At 39.9% G+C, this 17,204-nt stretch overlaps 1 protein-coding gene across 2 annotated transcripts in view; it reads right to left on the bottom strand.

Moving 5' to 3' along the window:
- Positions 1-16,677, bottom strand: part of LOC110970813 (kinesin-like protein KIF20B) — a 98,034-nt gene extending 81,357 nt beyond the window's left edge. For both annotated transcript variants that reach the window (XM_051959748.1, XM_051959747.1), the window contains exons 1-13: positions 16,565-16,677; positions 14,419-14,527; positions 13,899-13,988; positions 13,567-13,689; positions 13,216-13,354; positions 10,476-10,660; positions 9,486-9,540; positions 8,109-8,315; positions 7,349-7,460; positions 2,060-2,131; positions 1,746-1,892; positions 1,158-1,320; positions 746-895 (exon numbers count right to left, since the gene is read on the bottom strand). In XM_051959748.1, coding sequence (XP_051815708.1) covers positions 746-895; positions 1,158-1,320; positions 1,746-1,892; positions 2,060-2,131; positions 7,349-7,460; positions 8,109-8,315; positions 9,486-9,540; positions 10,476-10,660; positions 13,216-13,354; positions 13,567-13,689; positions 13,899-13,988; positions 14,419-14,526 — 1,551 coding nt within the window. In that variant the 5' untranslated portion in view covers position 14,527; positions 16,565-16,677. The remainder of the gene's footprint in view (positions 1-745; positions 896-1,157; positions 1,321-1,745; positions 1,893-2,059; positions 2,132-7,348; positions 7,461-8,108; positions 8,316-9,485; positions 9,541-10,475; positions 10,661-13,215; positions 13,355-13,566; positions 13,690-13,898; positions 13,989-14,418; positions 14,528-16,564) is intronic.
- Between the last annotated feature and the right edge of the window lie 527 nt (positions 16,678-17,204).

Here is a 17,204-nt window from a genome sequence, read left to right on the forward strand (position 1 = left end):
AAAGAATAAATTAAAGTCTTGCAATATTAAGCCCAAAACATATAGCACTTATCACATTGGGGGAAAAAAACTGTCTACAGGAGAAGAAACAAGAAAAGCACTCAGAGACTGCAGTACTCCTCCAAGGCTGCTCATTCCCCCATATGGCATTGTCAGAAATGCAGCATTTGTTTATGAGTTAGTGATGATCAGAAATCACGGTAACATAGAGTGTGGCCATTTAATATAGATGTACCCACAAACAAAATGACCTTGAGCTGAGCACAGGCATGTGTTATGCATGTGCCTAAATATGTAGCGGGCAGCAGGAATCGATGGGACTCACAAACACCCCCACAATTTAATCACTTGTTTCTTGTATCATTTCCAACAGATAAGACCCGATAAATCCACTGCAGTGGATTTGTAGTAGGATCACAATCACGTGATCGTCAGCAGAGTACTGTTCTCTTGTTGCCATGGTTACAGTGACACTGTGCTGCTATCTCGCAATGATACAGAAATCATCAACAAATCCATGGATCCAGACTATAAGCCACATCACTGCCAAAATCTAATCACTTGGTCCTTGTGTCATTTCTGATCTTCCCTGAAAATTTCATTCCAAATTCGTTTGTCCGTTTTGAGTAATGTAGCAAACAGACAGACAAACCAAAGCAGACCATCACACAACTCTGCCGCGTTCCTTGGTGGAGTAATTACAATCTAACAGAAATCATGAGGAGGTTCAATTGATTTATCCTACCTGTACATCCTCCAGGCTGCTCTCCCAGCCAATCAGGGAGCTCCTCCTGCTGCTCCGAAGAGTCTTTCTTTCAGCGTTGTTGATGAAGGACACGCCACTGGTCGACCGCTGTGGCATGATGGGAAGAGGCCTGGAAGACAGAACTACAACCTGGAAACAGAAAAAAAGAAGGAAACACAATACCAAGAATGCGCTGCTTTATTTTTGTTGATGTGAAGAGAATTTCTGAATTTTCATCAGTCCTTTAGTCTGAGTAGATCCAGTAGTAAATGTGGATTACACCAATATAGTGACATGTGGGTTTCATTCCGTTTTGCTGCTACCAAAAATTAAGGACAAATTTCAGATCTGAGTGTGTGTATGTTGTCAAAAGAGAGAACGTTTGTAAAACAGAAAGGCAAAATGTACGAACCTTCTGTGCCACAGCGGAGAACTTGAGGACGTTGAGCGTCTCGTCGTACATGGAGGCACACTGGCTGATGTTGACGATCATACAGGCTTTACCTCGACCGCAGAAGAAGCCCTGCAGGTAGTGGGTCAGCTTGCTTTCCCTGAAGGGGACGTGTTGGAGCAGCCTGAGGGAGGAAACACACAGACGGTTCATACATTTGCATTTTGAAACAGTTGGGTTTGTTTTTTTTTAACGTGGCAAATGCTGGGAAGCTTTATCAGCCTATTGTAGCTGTGTTTATTTCAGAAATGTAAGTCCAGCATTCATTCTCATTGCAGCTCTGGTTCAGTCTTCATCAACTCTTCAGAAAAATATCTAGATCTCTGGCTGGTAGATTTTCAACTTTTATCTGCAGCTTCGGGCAATTTGACTGTACAGTGGGATTATTCTATTTTTCCCATTAGATCTAGAATAAAACCACAAATACTATGTACAAAAAGGAGGCTAAAATCTCGCAGGAGTTTAACAGTTGTGTGCCAGATCTCCAGTTAAATCAAATAAGGCCTTTAAATTAAGATCAATTAAAGACGGAGAGAGAACGATCCTCACTTGGCCTGCTGATTGTGTCGCAGTGCATTGATGCATTTCCCCAGAATAAGCAGTGAGGTGTTGATGTTTCCAGCTTCTTTCAGACGTTCTCCTTTATTCTGGGTTTTGGCACAACGTTCAGAGCCAGCCAGGTCACAGAGACACAACCTGGAGACAGAAACACATTTATTTATCTATACAGAGGGAGCAAGGAACAAATGCTGTGCAGTGATGATCAGCACTGTACGCCTTAACAGTGCAGTGTTACACAAACTTGGAGCTGCAGTCTGGAACCTGCGTTTATATGCAACAGGTAAAGATAAAGTTTTACTCACTCGCTGACTGTTTGAACCCTCGGAGTCCCGATATCCTCAATCCTCAAAATTCGAATGGAGAAAATACTGTGACTGCACAAAAGAAAAAGAAAATCGAATACGCATTTTAGTAACTTTATATTAAAATGTCACGAACAAACTTTTGGAGACGTTAGTGGAAATAAAATAGTTACAATATAGTTCTAAGGCGGATGAAAGTTGTATTCCACTCCGAGCACAGATGTTTAGCAGCTTAACTTTTTTTTTAGTTATTTTTTGGGCCATTAGGCTTTATTGGATAGGGACAGCGTATTGGCACACAGGAAAGTAGGGAGAAAAGTGGGAGAAAACCTGCAGCAAAGGGCCATGAGCGGGACTTGAACCCAGGTCGCTGTGTCGAGGACTAGTCCCTGAACATGGGTCGCTCACTCAACCAGTTGAGCTATCCAGGAACCCGTACAGCTTCACTTTTTATGCAAGTTGGATTTGTCTGTGTACAAGAACAAGTGCTAACCAAAGTGACAAATTCAGAAGTGAGGTGACGGTGTTTAAAAATATGGAGAGGATTGAAGAAGTGATCGAAACAAATGCCATTCTGAATTTATCAGCATCGACAAATGAGTTCACAGAACTGATTTGCAATGCTTTACCTCGACAGCAGAATGTGTTCTAAATGTGCATTACATCAAACAACATAGTAAACCTGGTGATAACAGAAATGAGACTGGCAAAACTAATGTAGGCTTTTGCATAGTTTCTGGAATGAATCCTTCTACAGCTCATCGTGTACAGCGGCATGGTGTGTGGCAGGACATCCACACAAACTCAACTCTGAATTTCTGCAGCAGTAACTGTCCTTAAGACGGATATTTCACTGGGTATTGACTTCAAACACAACATGCAAGTAAAGACCGTCTTTTATGAACTTTCTGTAACATTTGATGGGAAATATTAGTATGTACAATTATTAGTAGTACAATTATTTCTAAAGGCAGGTAAACAAACTGAAGCAAACGTTGAACAATGTGGCTTCTGTAGAACAATGTCAGAGCTCCCTCTTGTGTCAAAATTTCACAGTTCTATGGGTAGACACTTGTGGGTGCTGCAAACCAAAGGTAAAAGTGCCATTGTTGGGAGTAACGTCACCTGAGAGTAACTCAATTAACTTGTATAATGTTTACTGTCTGTATTTTGACACTGATTTGGGTTTCTGTACCACAGGAATACTTAAACTAGCTAAATGGGTTCTAAAAGCCTTTGTGTGTGCGTCGCCAGATCACAATCTTACTTCTGAAAAACTGAGATTAGTTGATTACACAAGTGGTTTCACCCTCAGTGCAGGTGATTATAAAAATAGAAAATAAGACAGAAACCACAATGGAACTTTGGGACACACCTTCTGTTGACTCAAGAAAGCCCGATTTGTTTTCTTGCAATTAACAGTACAAGTGTAGACATACGCAACATTTTCAGATTTGTCATCATTTGAATGTTATTTTTTAGGTAAGAATAAAATATTCACAAGCAGTCCAGACTTACTGTCCTAAGCTGATCTTTGGCTTTTCTTTATCGTCATACCGACAAACCCCCTAAAACTGCAGCAAACTTCTGAACACAGGTACTTTCTTCAACAACCTCCATTACTGTCACACTACTTGTAAATGCCATTTGCGTACAAAAAGAGATGAAGGAACCGTGGACTTCTGCAGACATTTTGGAGAGCTGAATCTTAATTATAACCCTTTCCGACTCCTTCTCAGGATGGCTGATGAATGATTGCAATGAATGGCTTCTGTTCAGCAGGAGTTGTGCAAAGACAGATTTGTGCAGCGAAGTGTTTCTTCACTCGTACAAACAATAATAAGCACAAACTAGTTACACTGTGGTGTAATGTATATGGCGCTCCAACTGCCACAGAGCAATTTACAACAACAATCACATACCTGCCGACTTTTGAAACCTGAAAAGCCTAGTAGCCAGCCGGGGTCCAGGGGCCGCAGGCCCTGGTAGGTCCAGGACAAAGTCCTAGTGGGTGGTTCAGGGGGGCAAAGCCCCCCGACGCCAAATGATTTTTAGCATTAAATCAACTTAGAATGTGGCGAAGAATCAGGTTTCCATGTTACTTAAACTGTCAATTCATAAATGCTGATGGAAAAAAATCAAGGACAAACTTAATAATATATAGCCTTTCAGAATGTTCCTTTAATTTGACAGGTACTAAACTCAAAATATCACAGGCATCCAGATCGCATTTTTCAATATTGTGATGACATTTCTCATTCTAACAAACAATTTTTTGATGTTTCATTTACCAGAAAGTCATTAGGAAATATTACCTACTTCTGTTCATGAAAAGATATTTTTGGAAGTTATAGCTTGAATCCTTATACCCAATAACATTATTGACTTATCAAAAATACCTCACTGTATGTAAAATAAGTCTTGTCATTTCAAAGCCTAACATTCACAAAGAGTCTGCACACATCAACAGTAGAGTCAGCACATTTTTCACTAGACCAGTTACTATGAACTGAAGTACCGTATTTTCACGACTATAAGGCGCACATAAAGTCTTAGATTTTCTTCAAATTGTGCGGCGCGCCCTATGGTGCAGTGCGTCCTGTGTGTGTTGTTATTGTTGTAAGGCGGACGTAGACCAGGTGTTTTTTCCACGCATCACCGTCGCTGTTGATCTGTGACTCTAGGCGTGCCCATCTCACAGCCGATGTGAAAAAAACAAGTGAAGCAAATGAACTCTGAGCTTGCTGTCATTCCGGGAGGCCTGACAAAGGAACTCCAACCGCTGGACATCGGTGTGAACCGGCCGTTCAAAGTAAGGCTGCGAGCGGCGTGGGAGCGATGGATGACCGATGGGGACCACAGTTTCACTAAGAGTGGAAGGCAGCGCCGGGCGAGTTACGCCACAATTTGCGAATGGATTGTAAATGCTTGGGCTAACGTGTCTGCTGGCACTGTTGTTCGAGCTTTCGCAAAAGCCGGCATCATTTCCGAGGCGCCGCACGGCACGGAAAGTGACTCTGACAGTGAAGAAAGTGAGCCTGGCATGTTTGATGGAGGTTTAGCGCAGCGGTTCAATTCAGAAACAGAGGATGAGGACTTCCATGGGTTTGATTGATGATGATTACCGGTAAAAAAAAAATGTGAATACCAAACTCAGTTTTGCTCCCACTCTATTTTTAAATACGCACACTTGTGTGCTTGTTTTATCTGTGTTTTACCATGCCCGCGCCTATTGATGATTAAAAAAATGTTAGTACTTTGTAATCAATACTTAAATAAAGCACAACCAAACTCAGTTTTGCTCCCGCTCTATTTTTAAATACGCACACTTGTATGCTTGTGTGTGTGTTGTGGTTGTAAGGCCGACGTAGTAGAGGACACCATGAGAACGTTAGAGGGGGAAGTGTGGGCGTGGATTGTATATAAAACCCTCGCCATATAATCAGGTGCGCCTTATGTGTGTGTGTTAAATACAGTAATGGCACACATAACTGAGACTGCGCCTTTTGGTACAGTGCGCCTTTTGGTCGTGAAAATACGGTAGTCTCTTCTTATCAGATGAGTCTCAACTCTCAAGCATTATTATTTTCCATGGTGCATCTCTTGGCTTTCTTCAGTTGTTCTTTTGAATGGGACACACTCTGGCACTTGTTACCTGAAGCTGCTCAATTAATTAATTGCCTTTAACTTAAAATCTGTGTTACCGACCCGATTCTGCCGGCCGCCGAACCATGGTTGGGCAGCCTTGGGTAGCGCTAGCGCTAAAACTTATCTTTAAGTTTTTTATTGTATTGTTATCATCGTGGTGCATTTCGCTCTGCCTCCGTTTTCACACTCGTGTCTGCAACACACACACAGCTGCAGCGCTCCTCCTCACGTGACACACACACATACTCTCTCTCTCTCACACACACACACCCCGTAACCTGCCTAGGTTAAAGGAGAGCAGGCTTGGCCTGCAACAGCTGCATCATACGCATTTTTTTTCGTGTTTTCCATGATGAGGGTGCGTGCATGAAGCGCAGAATGATTGATCTGAAGAATTTAGTGTGCGTTTGATTTAATTCGAACAGTGTCAATGGTCCACTGTGAAAAAATCCGTATTTTGATTAATAAAACCGTAACCCGGAGTGGGATCATGAAAACCATAATCATTACGGCAAAACCGGAGTAGTTGCTAAATTTCGCTCCCTCCGACTTCTTTCTCTTCCCCAAAATTAAGTTACAGTTGAAGGGTTGCAGTCTAATCAAGCACAGTCTCCTATCTTTTAGTTTTTTATCTCAGCTGGTATTGACAAGTATACATTGAAGAAGGAGAAGGATGAGGAAGAGCAGAGCAGAAGACGAAGAAAAAGGAGAAGGAAGAGAAGGAGAAGGAAAGGAAGAGGAAAGAAGTAGAAGGAAGAATTGAAGAAGGAAGAGGAGATGAAGGAGGAGAGGAAGAAGGAGGAGGAAGGAGAAAAGGGAGAAGGAACAGAAGAGAGAGGAGGAGCAGGAGGACAAGAAGGAGGTGGATGAGGAGAAGGAGAAGACAAAGGTGTAGGAGGAGGAGGAGAATGAGGAGAAGAAAAAGTAGAAGAAGTAGAAGAACTGAAAGTTGCTGGTAAAAGTGACTCAACTAGCCTAGCCGCGCTAGACCCCATGTTCTGAAGGCACAAGGGTCTAGGCACACTCGACAGGGAGGGAGGCGGGCTAAAAGGTTGTCTATCAAATCACTCTGCAGCAATTGGGTAGGTATACAACCAATCAGCGCAACGAATAGGCTGACGTAGTTCCTAGAGCACCGGCGGATTGTGGCTAAGTCCCATTAGCTTCCCAACCAGTGGAGCCAACTGGTATATTAAGGATTTGCCATATCCCGTCGGCATAAGTCCAAATACGTCTTTCTTCTCAATGAAACAGTTCAGTGCCGTCCTTTGTTTATCTTTCAAGTTGAATTTTAGCTTCAAATCTTTAAGGGCTGTGGCCAAAGCCGAGTCGAAAGATAACCGTTTATTGTGCGCCGGTTGTTTCTGTCAGAATCGTCACGCCTCTGTTGTCACTTCGTTACGCCAACCTTCTGACTCTACACTTCATGGTGATTGGTCCGGCCAGTTTTAGGAGAATCCAGCCTCGAGCCTTATGGAGGGTAACTAGACCCACCCCGGCAGAGAATTAAATTCGTTGCCGTGGGTTGTCTAGCGCGCCTCGGCCATGATTCAACAACTTTTACGTTATTTGACATTTGGATTCCATTTCACAACTTTGTGAATGCATGTCTGTAAATACTGCTGGCTGTCGTTCCCTTACCTTCTGCTGGAGAAATGATTGAGTCGAGTTGAGGAGAAGCTCTGGTTCTTCTTGCCCAACTTCATCACCCTGTAAGCCTCTTCTGCACTATTAACCTGAACCCAACGCAGATCTAGAGGCAAATGTGAAGCAAACAAAAATCGGTAAATTGAAAGAGAAAAGAAAGAAGACGCTGCAGGACTGTTTCTGCTTCCTCTACGAGATTTCATTTGCTGCAGTTTAAATATCTGCTGTTGTTTGCATCTTATTCATATAAAACTTCAGACTTCTGTTAAGTGGGGATCAATCGATGTCGATTCGATTATTGGTTGATTACTGGTGATCAAGACAGACCAATACCTGAAATTTGGAACCGACAAACATTAAATGTAATGTTTTAACAGTATGTGATAGAGACGCTGCCCTTCATAACTCGTCTTCTTCATTAATAATGCGACTGTAATTGAATGTGTACAATAGAAAGAGTGATAAAATTAGGATGCTCTGAACTGACATTGATCAGTTTGTGTCCTGCAGTTACATCTGCTGTTCTTCTCTATTTTGTTAGTCTTTCACCACTTTACCACTTTTATTGCCCTCTAAGGTCCAGATCCTCAAATATTAATTGTTGTTTTCCAGACTCTATTGTGGGATCATTTGTGGCTGCCTTCTAACTTAGGTGCAAGCCATTAGCATAGAATTAGCCACTGTGAGTAAAGCTAATTTCCTGGTTTCCTACGTATTGTTTTATGCCCCGTATTCTCTGTCCAACCCTTCAAACCTTTGACGAAGGCGTTTCCCTTGACGTCCTGCGACAGGCGCAGTGCGGTTCTTCTCGGGGCGCTGCTGGGTACCACCTCCAGGAGGTCGTGAATGTTCTCATTGTAGATTTCACAGAAAGAAACCCAAATGGAGAACTTGGTGTTTGCTTCCACCTCCAGGCTAATTTTATCCTCTGCTGTTATGGTTGTGCCCAACATGGAAGAGCCTGCAGCAGACACACATACAGTAAAGAAAATCACTGCTGCACACAACTATGATGAGAAAGTCAGAAACGCACCTGAAAGGGCTAAACCAGGGGTGTCAAACTCATTTTAGTTCAGGGGCCACATTCAGCCCAATTTGATCTCCAGTGGGCTGCACCAGTAAAATCGCAGCATAACAATCTATAATTAACAGCTCCAAATTTTGCAAAAATAATTTTGCAAAAACAGTACATTCTGAAAATGTTCACATTTAAGGAATTATCTTTTTACAAAACATCATGAACAACCTGAAATTTCTGAAGAAAAATAAAATCAATTTCAGCAACAATCAGCCTCAGTTTATCATTTACACATTACAACTTACAGATCAGAGTGTCTACAAAGGAACAAAACATTTAGTCAGAAGTATCTGGAACTTAATGATATAGCATTTGACTTTAAAACGACAAAAGTCAGCCAAAAAAGACAAAAACAGGGCAAAATATTACAAAAATGAAACATAAAATGACAAAAATGAGACAAATGACATGAAACGAAACAAAAGAGACAAAAATTAGACCAAAAAGTAAAAAAACTGACACAAATGAGACAAAAAATGACAACAAAAGGACAAAAAAACACGTGAGACAAAAACGAAACGACAAAAACAACACACAAACCAATGAATAAATCAAAATACAAAATAACAAAAATGAGACAAAAACACAAGCGAAACAAATAGGAAAGACAAAATGACAAAAACGTGAGACAAACAACGAATGAGTCAAAAAACAACAAAAACAAGAGAAAATATTACAAAAATGAGATGCAAAACGACAAAAGAACAATGAGCGATCTAGTACTTTGCTTTTTGATCAAAACAACTTGTCATGGTTTAGAAATTATTTTAAATTTAAAGTTTTCCAAATTTACAATTTGCAGTTAATGTCCTCTCTGTAATTTTTACTCTTTACAAAGTCGTCAGATTGGAACCTGTGGCGGCCTGGTTTTGACACCCCTGGTCTAAACAGACAGATTTTTATTATAAACAAAGGTTGAAAGAGATGTCAACCAGAATCTGCAAAACATTTCTGCAGAGTGGAGTTTGTGTCAGATTTGTAGCTGTCACAGAGCAAAAACAACGAATGAGTAATTAACAGGCAATAGAGTAAAACAACAGATCCTAATCTTGCCTTCAAGGAATGTCCTATTGGTCGAGTTCAACAGGCTGATGGTGCTCTTCTCGCTCTGGAAGGCAAAGACAAACACGTTAAAGATGTCAGAGAGTAGGAGTAATTTATGTAACACAGAAAGAAGAATAAGAAAAACAAGCAAATAAGAACAGGAAGGTTGTCTACAGCAGCACACTAAAAGCGATTAAAAAGTTTATGGGGCAATTTGACTAGCCTTAAGCAAAGGGTAACGGGATTGAAAACTCTCTGAAAGCTCAATTTTCATTCTTCACGAAACTACTTTTGTCATTTCATCTGGAATAAACAAGTGCACCACCACAACTGCCAGGCATCGCCCTTACTTTTGTTGATAGGAATATTCCCTGTCCAATTATGAAGTGTAATCACTTAAACCTTTAGATGTGGTCAGACAAAACACTGTCTGAACCTCTGTTTCTGTTGTTTGTTTACTCATACTAAACTCCTACAGATACAAGCATTTTATGCACCAACAAACACCCTGAGGCTTGGCTAGACTAAGACACATTCTGAGTTGTCAACATCATGTATATCTGAGATAAAGTCTTTTTTTTTTTCTTGCACTGAAGAATTTTTGGACCCCAATAAAGAAAAATAAGAGCTATGATTTATACATGTATATTTTTTGTTTGTTTATTTTGACCAGTTTTGTGAATTGTGGCTTTATATACTCAATAGTAATTTGCAATTTTGTTTATCAGATGATCAATAGTGACAAAAACATACACAGATTTCTGTCAATTAAGACAACAGACTCATTGTCTCTACTGTATGTGGACAAATCATGCTTACATCTGTGTGCAGTTAACCCAATAACCTTGGATGCCTTCTTTATTTAGTCGACACAGCTGTCTATAACTGCATACATACATGGTTTGCATTTCACTCACATTTTCTGCAAGTAGAAAAAAAATTTAGATCACATTTTAATGTTTTAATTCACTGTAGTGGTTGACTGGTCGAACTGGTTACCTCTTTAAGTTGCCTGAAGAGATTTCTCTTGAATAATGCTTCCTCATTCTGCTGCTCCCTGGTGAGTCTTGTGAACTCTCGGCAGCGGTGAGGTTTGAGGCTCATTTCAGGGAAAACCTGCTCATCAATACTGCTGAAGATTACATCCAGAGTCCTGGGTAGGATACCGGCATCGGCATCTGGACCTGGAGAGCATATTGATAGTAGAAGTGCTTCTATTACCATTAAAATCTAAAGACAGCAGCTGGAAGAGACCTATTGTAAGACTTTAGTTTGGTAAATTACTGCTTTTAGAAACAAGAACACAAGAAGCTGCATCACAACTGGACCAATTATTCGAATTTTAAAAGGCTTAATCAGACATGAAATGTGATAACTACTTGCATGTCTTACATGTCATACCTCTCTCTCGTTACCCTTGTGTGACTACTATCTTTGCATATCTACCAAAAACCAATCATGTGCAACTAAACAATTTTATTGGTCACACCTAACATTTAGCAGGTCATTCTCTAGCAGCTTGAACTGAGGTAAATCTCACATTCAAACTCCTTATTTCACTCTTTTCAAACTAATTCTTGGTCTCGCTCTTGTCTGAGCTGCTGCTCTGTAGTAACTGATCCAGGACTAGGGGCTGCTTGTGTGTCTATGAACGCACATGAAGCATGAAGAAATACCAGTAAATTGTGCAGTTTATCACTGTTTAAGAAGCACTCAGTTAACATCGGTAAACTGTAGCTTCATGAAGCCCCACCCACGACCAGGTAGATTCTCAACCTGAGATATCACAATCCAGCCAACATTATGTAGCACCAAAAAGAATGCAGCTTGAGCAGGGCTGCAGAAAGGTAGAGCTGAATTTCTCCCTGCAGCATTTTAGAGCAAATCAAAGTCGTGAGGAGTCAGAAATGGTGAGAAACTTGAACACAGAAAAGAGCTACCTTTTACTAACTTTGAATTAGTAAATGACTTCAAAGAATCAAACATTTACCTGCACCTTTATTCCGGCTTACAATCATTTACAGAATGTGTTTAAGAAATTGCCAAATTGTGCAGGAACTGACAAAACAAGGAAAATTCTGGGTGCACCTGAACAAAAAAGTGAAATGCATCTAGGGCTGAAAGGATTCCTTCGATTACTAAAATTCCTCAAGGCAAAATTATCTGAATCAAGGCTTTCTTTAATCCACTATATACTAGACATACTAACCGTCAGACCGCGGTCCAAGTCTGGACCCAGACTTCATCCTATACGGATTTGATAATAAAGTATTAGGAGATTTTAAATTTGATGGGACGCTTCTATTTTAACCGGAACAGCTTTTCTAGTGTTTGCGGTGTATTTAGGGCAGCTGTGGATCAGGTGGTAGAGCGGGTTGTCCAATGATTGAAGGGTCGGCGGTTCGATTCCCACTCTATCCTAGTCATGTGCTGTTGTGTCCTTGGGCAAGACACTTTACCCGCCTTGCCTCCAGTGCTGCTCTCACACTGCTGTATGAATGCGTAGGCGCGGATTGACAGCCATGCTTCCGTTAGTCTGCCCCAGGGCAGCTGTGGCTACAAATGTAGCTTACCACACCCAGAGTGAGAATGTGTGAGTGAATGAATAACGGATCCATTGTGAAGCACTTTGAGTGCCTTGAAAAGCGCTATAAATCAAATCCATTATTATTATGAAGACAGATTGTCTTTGTGTGAGTCGACAAAAACTAAAACCTCAGTCATAGTTAACAGGTATGAAGGTGGTTTTCAATTTTCTGTACCTCAGACTTTCTGCTTCGAACTCGTCACACAAACAGGAGCGTTTAACAATTATTTGACTCTTTTTCTGCACAAACAGGAAGGTTGTCTCGAGCAGGTTGCTTTAATGGAGAACAATGAGACACAAACATCTATGACGGTAAAAAGCTGCAACTGGAAATGATGTAAAACATGAATGCTGGTAGAAAATTGCTAAATGTGTGTTAATGTATTTATTTTACTGATCAACACAGCTGATTATTTATAACAGACAGCTGCACAACAAAACTATCAGACTTCATATATTCAAACATGAAGTCGTACTGAGTGCATGTAGGTCTGGCACCGTCTCATAATGAAGTCAATTACTTAAAATGTGGCCAAATCAAAGTGAAATTAAAGTTACTGATTGAATATTCTCTGTAATAAATACTAATAAACTGATCAGTTTTCTCATTTGTGTTTTATTGGCTGAAGCAGCAGCAGTTTAAACAGACAAAACATAAAAACAGATTTATGTGATTTCTGCATCACCAACTAAATAAATGTGGCGTTCCCAAGCCAGAATCCCGCTTTACTACACTTCATACACACTATACCCCTGTACTATATTATATACGTACAATACCTCTGTACTACACTATGCATGTACAATACACCGCAGATGTCCGCCTGTGTTCCATCAGGAAGGTTATTTCTGTTGCACATCGCGATCACTTTCTCTTTTGAAGCTGTAACGCCAAGCGCAGAATGCGATTACTCGATTAATCGTCTGAATAATCAATAGAAAACTCGGATTTCTATTTCCAGTGTCACGTGGAAATAAAAAATCCAGATGTAATGTCTAAGAATCATTTGTTACAAACAATAAGAACTCGGTTGAAATAAAGACTTCTCACAAAATGAGCTGATATAGACTGTGATGGTGAAAAGCGGCAGACTGACCCTGAAAAGCAAAAACATCTGCAGCTGTTTAAAGGCACAAGGGACTGCAACATACCTAAGAATGTGAAGGTCTTCCCCGCGTTAGTGACTCCGTACGTGAAAACCAGAGAGTTTCCTCCTTCGAGAACATCTTTAACCAAATCTTTCACCGTGCCTTCGAACAGCTCCCTCTGTCTCGTCTCAGGACCGTACACCTGTTGACGAGAAGAAAAAGATTCTGCAATTATCAGTCAAAACCTATTATTTACAAAAACAACAATATTTCCATTAAATACTAGGATTTCTCCACCTTTTCTGGCCAATAATTGTGTTCAACAATGAATGACTCCAAAATAGATGATGAACAAGTGTTCAAAAATAAAAAAAATTAAACAAATGACGAGCGTGAGAGCTTTAATTGACCAACCTGAGAGAACTGGAAGCGCTGGCCAGTCTGTGGAAGTGATCTGTCGGTGCTGAGTCTAGCTGACAGAGACAAATTGGGAGGTTTCAGCAGAACTGTGTCGGGAGACTGAATGGCCACACAATCCTGGTAAACACAAAAACACATCAAATATTTTTTACATTTCAGGTTTTTTTCAATTGCAGAACATTTCAACTGTGAAACAAAGCCTGTCACGAACTGTAATTGTATCAGTAATTAGCAGTAAACACCAGAAATAGAGTTAATAAAGCTAAAAACTCAAACACGTCATCAGTTCTCTGCAAAATAAGCATTCCTTTTTAATTAATATTTACCTGGGACTCTCCATTGTTGCTCTCTGCTGAGGTGAAAGGTCGGATTCGGAGGTAGACCTGAAGGTGTTCTCTCTCTTCGATGCAGGAATGCTGCACAACATATCAGGGAATAATTAAAATCACAAACAGGGAAGTGAAAGTGGAAATTTTTAGGCATCAAGTTGAAGCTCAGTCAGTGGGAAATAAATAATTGGTAATTTGACTTATAGAAGTGGAAGACTTAGTGCAGGCTGGGAGAACTCTACAGGTTATTACGCTGTTATTTTACTGGTCTGACCCACTTGAGATCAAATTGGGCTGAATGTGGCCCCTGAATTTGACACCCTTGCTGTAGATGAGTCCTTGTGAAGTTCTACATGGCAGTGTTACCTGCATGAGCAAATGATGAGCGAGTGACCAACCAAAAAGACTATTTGGCCTACAGTGATTTGTTGAAAAAAAATTGTGGCTCCCCTTTTGCCATTATCATTACAGCAGGGACAAGTATTGATGATATCACTGTAAACTACCAGAGGTTTACCTGTGAGTCTGGTAAAATGGTGAACTCCGATGACAGATCTCTCTTTAAATCGTCGACCTCTACCTGCTCCCGTTTGTCAGACTTGTTGCTCAGGAATGAATCCATCATCCTGCAGCAAATACAAGAGGGCAAGAGAGTTAATCAAAGGTGAAAACTCGGACAGCGTTTAAGTTAGCTTCCAGTGGACATCTTCTTCATCTCAGGAACAGTTAAAGGAAACTAAAGATAAAGCACTGAGAGACTGACAATCAGTTTTTTTTTGCACTTTTTAACGATATAAAACTGTGTTAGAACTGTCTTAATTTTATTTGTGAAAATGCAACAAAAATCCGATTTTGATGTTTTTGTTTTTTTCTCCAAATGTAGATCACAGTGAAAATGAAAAAACACGACATCTGGGTGGGTCAAATCTGGACAACATCATCAAAACATTCCTTAAAGCACAGTTACTGATTTGTGTCACATCAACAAGAAAAAGCCAAATCTAACAATAAATTATGGCAGAAAGGTTAAAGATTGTTTAAACCACATTTTCTGACAAATAGATGGATTTTTCATGTCGAACATGATGCAAAAACAACATTGAAATCACCCGCTTTCACAAATCAGAATCTGTGTTTAAAAATTCTCTGCTATAATCTCGTCCAGATTTGACCGGTCTACAGCCATGGCCATAAGTTTGGACACAGCATGACTTACTATGTCTGTTTTGATGTCTATTACAGAACATAACTAATATTTTTGACAGCACCAGTTTAATTAGTCAACAAATCAACAAGGGATATAATATTATCAATAAATTCCAACAATTGGAACAACTTTGTTCCCAAAACATAATATTAGAAGAAAATAACAAAAAAAATGCAGTACTTTCACAACCGAATTTGGTAAGAATAACAAAATGACACCAAACTCTTTTGATGTTTTTTTTAAATATGAAACTAATATAGTTCTCAGGAGTTGTGTACTGTATTGTAAGTGACAATTTTGTGGTATTTTCTAAGATTCACAAGCGTACTTGTGTCCAAACTTATGGCCATGGCTGTATCTATTATGGTTTAAGATCTAAGCCCGTTTTAATATGGTCTACATGTGAATAATGCACAGATCTCCCTTTTGTGTATTTTTACACAGAGAATAGAGGTTTCACATATCAGAAAGTGTATTTTAAAGTTTCTTTAGGCTCTATGCCATGACTTTGTCCAGATTTGACTAGTTTATATCTAGTAGTTTTAGATCTGGGCCTGGTTTAATATGGTCTATATGTGTATTTTTACACAGAAAATAGAGGTTTCACAAATCCAAAAGTATAGTTTAAAGAGTCTTTAGGCTCCATGTCCTAATCTGGTCCAGATTTTATCAGCCTATATGTTCTGGTTTAAGATCTAGGCCTGGTCTAACAAGTTCAAGATGCTTAAAAACCTGTGAAACATCCCTTTTCTAAACTTTATAAATTTCAAAAAAGGTCTCACAAATTGGAAAGTGTGTTTCAGACAACATTAAGCCTTCCCCTAAAATGTCTAACGCAGTAATAAAATGTACGGTGATAAACATAATTAAACGTGGAACCTCTGTCTCTCAGCGCGAATTTCGAGTTTCCATTAACTTTTCCATCAGCTGTTGAATCTAAAGCTAACTTTACAGTTGTCTCCCTTGGACTAGCTCGGCTTTACACAAGACGCTAAACCAAAGGAGGAGTCACATTGCTTTTCCTTGCCTCAAGCATCCTGTCGGCAGCAAGTTAACATTAAAGATTATATAAACGACTTCAGGGACTTTCCAGTCAATAAATTAGTTAGCAAATGCCTTTTTAACTTTGTCAGCCAACAGCGAGTTTCAACCGACAACAGTGGAGCTAACGTCAACTTAAACGCTACGGAATTGAAGTGCTACTAACTGTAGACGAAAGCTGATTTTGTCAAATGATTCTTACGCTAATGTTTTGTTACTTATTTTAAATCGTTCAGTTTAGCAGCTTGCATTGAAACTTACTAGCTAACAAGCTAACGGGTTGGCTGGCTTTTCTCACGTGACTCGCGGCCGCACCTGTCAACTGATTATTAAAGCATAGATGTCCGTTTTATTTTTCTCAAGACGACTTAACGTTAGCATTTTAGCAGCCACCAAAGTGAACAGAGAAACATACCTGCTGGTTATTTTGGGAACATTAGCCGTTGAAACTGAAGGATTTTCTCTTTTGTGCGCTAACTAACGTCGAGCTAAACACAACAAACACAGCCGCCGTCTGTTTGAAACGGACCAATCGGATTCAAGCATTAACTGCGCATGCGTGCTTTGTATGCTACGTTCATGGGTTACTTTTGAGGTCGGAAATTAACCGAAGTGGAGACAAAAGGAAGACAAAACAAAACGCCCCCTAGCACATCGTGATTAGACCACCTTTGTTTTCTGCTTTCTTTCTTCTTTCATTTTAATGCTTGGTACCACGAAAAGTATATTCCCTGAAGAATACAACGAACCCGACAAAAGTGCAGCTGATTACAGAATGTTTTATGTCTTTTTTGACATGCTTAAATTTAATTGTATCTCCAGGACACAAAAAAGAGACTTTGACGTCAAAATGAAAACAATTTCTATGAAGTAACGTCGGTTAATGAAGAATACCAAACATAAAATAAGCAACTGCATAAATTTCCCTTGAAGTCAATTTTTAGCAGATGCAGATAGCATTGACGTTGTGTGTATAGGTCTCAAGCAGCCCCATACATCTAGATAAGGGATGTTGCAACATTTATAAATATTGGAGGATTGACAAATGCTAAAGC

The sequence above is a fragment of the Acanthochromis polyacanthus genome, chromosome 15, assembly GCF_021347895.1.
Source record: "Acanthochromis polyacanthus isolate Apoly-LR-REF ecotype Palm Island chromosome 15, KAUST_Apoly_ChrSc, whole genome shotgun sequence".
Classification (NCBI taxonomy): Eukaryota; Metazoa; Chordata; class Actinopteri; family Pomacentridae; genus Acanthochromis; species Acanthochromis polyacanthus.